Source organism: Poecilia formosa, unplaced genomic scaffold (genome assembly GCF_000485575.1).
Source record: "Poecilia formosa unplaced genomic scaffold, Poecilia_formosa-5.1.2 Scaffold1664, whole genome shotgun sequence".
NCBI lineage: Eukaryota > Metazoa > Chordata > Actinopteri > Cyprinodontiformes > Poeciliidae > Poecilia > Poecilia formosa.
In genome coordinates, this window is record NW_006801603.1 from 4,026 (window position 1) to 5,996 (window position 1,971).

The 1,971-nt window shown below is 41.0% G+C and overlaps 1 protein-coding gene across 1 annotated transcript in view; it reads left to right on the plus strand.

Annotated features, from left to right (window-relative positions):
- Positions 1-1,968, plus strand: part of LOC103132953 (myosin-7) — a gene marked incomplete at both ends in the record, with an annotated part of 5,219 nt that extends 3,251 nt beyond the window's left edge. The window contains 7 exons of the mRNA XM_007544716.2: positions 36-291; positions 390-632; positions 727-903; positions 998-1,143; positions 1,236-1,326; positions 1,409-1,798; positions 1,927-1,968. Coding sequence (XP_007544778.2) covers positions 36-291; positions 390-632; positions 727-903; positions 998-1,143; positions 1,236-1,326; positions 1,409-1,798; positions 1,927-1,968 — 1,345 coding nt within the window. The remainder of the gene's footprint in view (positions 1-35; positions 292-389; positions 633-726; positions 904-997; positions 1,144-1,235; positions 1,327-1,408; positions 1,799-1,926) is intronic.
- Between the last annotated feature and the right edge of the window lie 3 nt (positions 1,969-1,971).

The following is a 1,971-nucleotide window of genomic DNA, read 5'->3' on the forward strand; positions in this document are numbered from 1 at the left end:
TTTTTTTTTTTTTTTTTTTTTTTTTTTTTAAACAGGGATGCCCTATTGGTAATCCAGTGGAACATCCGTGCCTTCATGGGGGTCAAGAATTGGCCCTGGATGAAGTTGTTCTTCAAGATCAAACCTCTCCTGAAATCTGCTGAAGCAGAAAAGGAGATGGCCAACATGAAGGAAGAATTCCTGAAACTGAAAGAGGCCTATGCAAAATCTGAAGCTCGCAGAAAAGAGCTGGAGGAGAAAACTGTCTCTCTTCTTCAGGAGAAAAATGACCTGCAGCTCCAGGTCCAAGCTGTAAGTCTCCCAGCATCACGTGTATTCACAATAAGACAAAACATATTTGTATTGACTATTGCTGCTCAAACAATTTTATAAATATAATGACCATTTAGGAGCAAGATAATCTTGCTGATGCAGAGGAGAGGTGTGAGGGGCTGATCAAACACAAAATTCAAATGGAAGCAAAAGCCAAAGAGCTTTCTGAGAGACTGGAGGACGAAGAGGAAATAAATGCTGAATTGACAGCTAAGAAGAGGAAGCTGGAGGATGAATGCTCTGAGTTAAAGAAGGATATTGATGACTTGGAGCTAACTCTAGCAAAAGTGGAGAAAGAGAAGCATGCTACTGAGAACAAGGTCCGGAATTGTGACTTTGTATTATAGTTAAAACAAACGGGAACTATTTAGTGAATAATCCAAGTTTTAATTTTCTTATTTGCTTAATTTACAGGTAAAAAATCTTGTTGAAGAGATGGCTGCTTTGGATGAAATCATTGCCAAACTCACAAAGGAGAAAAAAGCTTTACAGGAAGCTCATCAACAAACCCTGGATGACCTGCAGAGTGAGGAAGACAAAGTCAACACTCTGACCAAGGCCAAGGCAAAGCTGGAGCAGCAAGTGGATGATGTGAGACTTTAATGGTCAAATGTCAGAATTCCAACTAATGTACACATCTGTTAGGATAACAAAGATTACTGTCTAATTTTTAAATAATTGTCAGCTTGAGGGATCTCTTGAGCAAGAGAAGAAGATTAGACTGGACCTCGAGAGAGCAAAAAGAAAGCTGGAGGGAGACTTAAAGTTGACTCTGGAAAGTCTAATGGACGTTGAGAATGACAAGCAACAACTTGAAGAGCGTCTCAAAAAGTAAGAATATTTGAACAACTTATTTGATCTAAACAAATAATCTAAAAATATACCCAATATGCTGGATTTATAAATTTGCTTTTTCAAAACAGGAAAGACTTTGAACTAAGTCAACTGAATAACAAAATTGAGGATGAACAAGCTATTGCCATTCAGCTTCAGAAGAAACTGAAAGAACTTCAAGTAATCAATAGGCCATAACGCATTTGAAAAGTAGGCAAAACAATGAATAAAGTCTGTAAACATAAGAATTATCTTCCAACAGGCCCGCATTGAAGAGCTGGAGGAAGAGCTTGAAGCAGAACGAGCTGCTCGAGCCAAGGTGGAGAAGCAGAGAGCAGACTTGGCTAGAGAGTTAGAGGAGATCAGTGAGAGACTGGAGGAGGCTGGAGGAGCAACAGCCGCCCAGATTGAGATGAACAAGAAGAGGGAGGCCGAGTTCCAGAAACTCCGCAGAGACCTCGAAGAGGCCACCCTGCACCACGAAGCCACTACTGCCACACTCAGGAAGAAACAAGCAGACACTGTTGCTGACCTGGGAGAGCAGATTGACAACCTGCAGAGAGTCAAGCAGAAGCTGGAGAAAGAGAAGAGCGAGCTCAAACTGGAGCTGGATGATGTGGTCTCCAATATGGAGCAGATTGTCAAGGCCAAGGTCAGCTAACCCAATGTTTTCTTGTTGTTGGCTGAACAACAATGTTTTCTTGTTGTTGGCTGAACATCTTGGTCTTGTCTTGTCCCACATGGTGACGATTATTCATACTTGTATTTACTTTCTTTCAGAACAATTTGGAGAAAAGGTGTCGGTCTCTTGAGGATCAGCTGAAT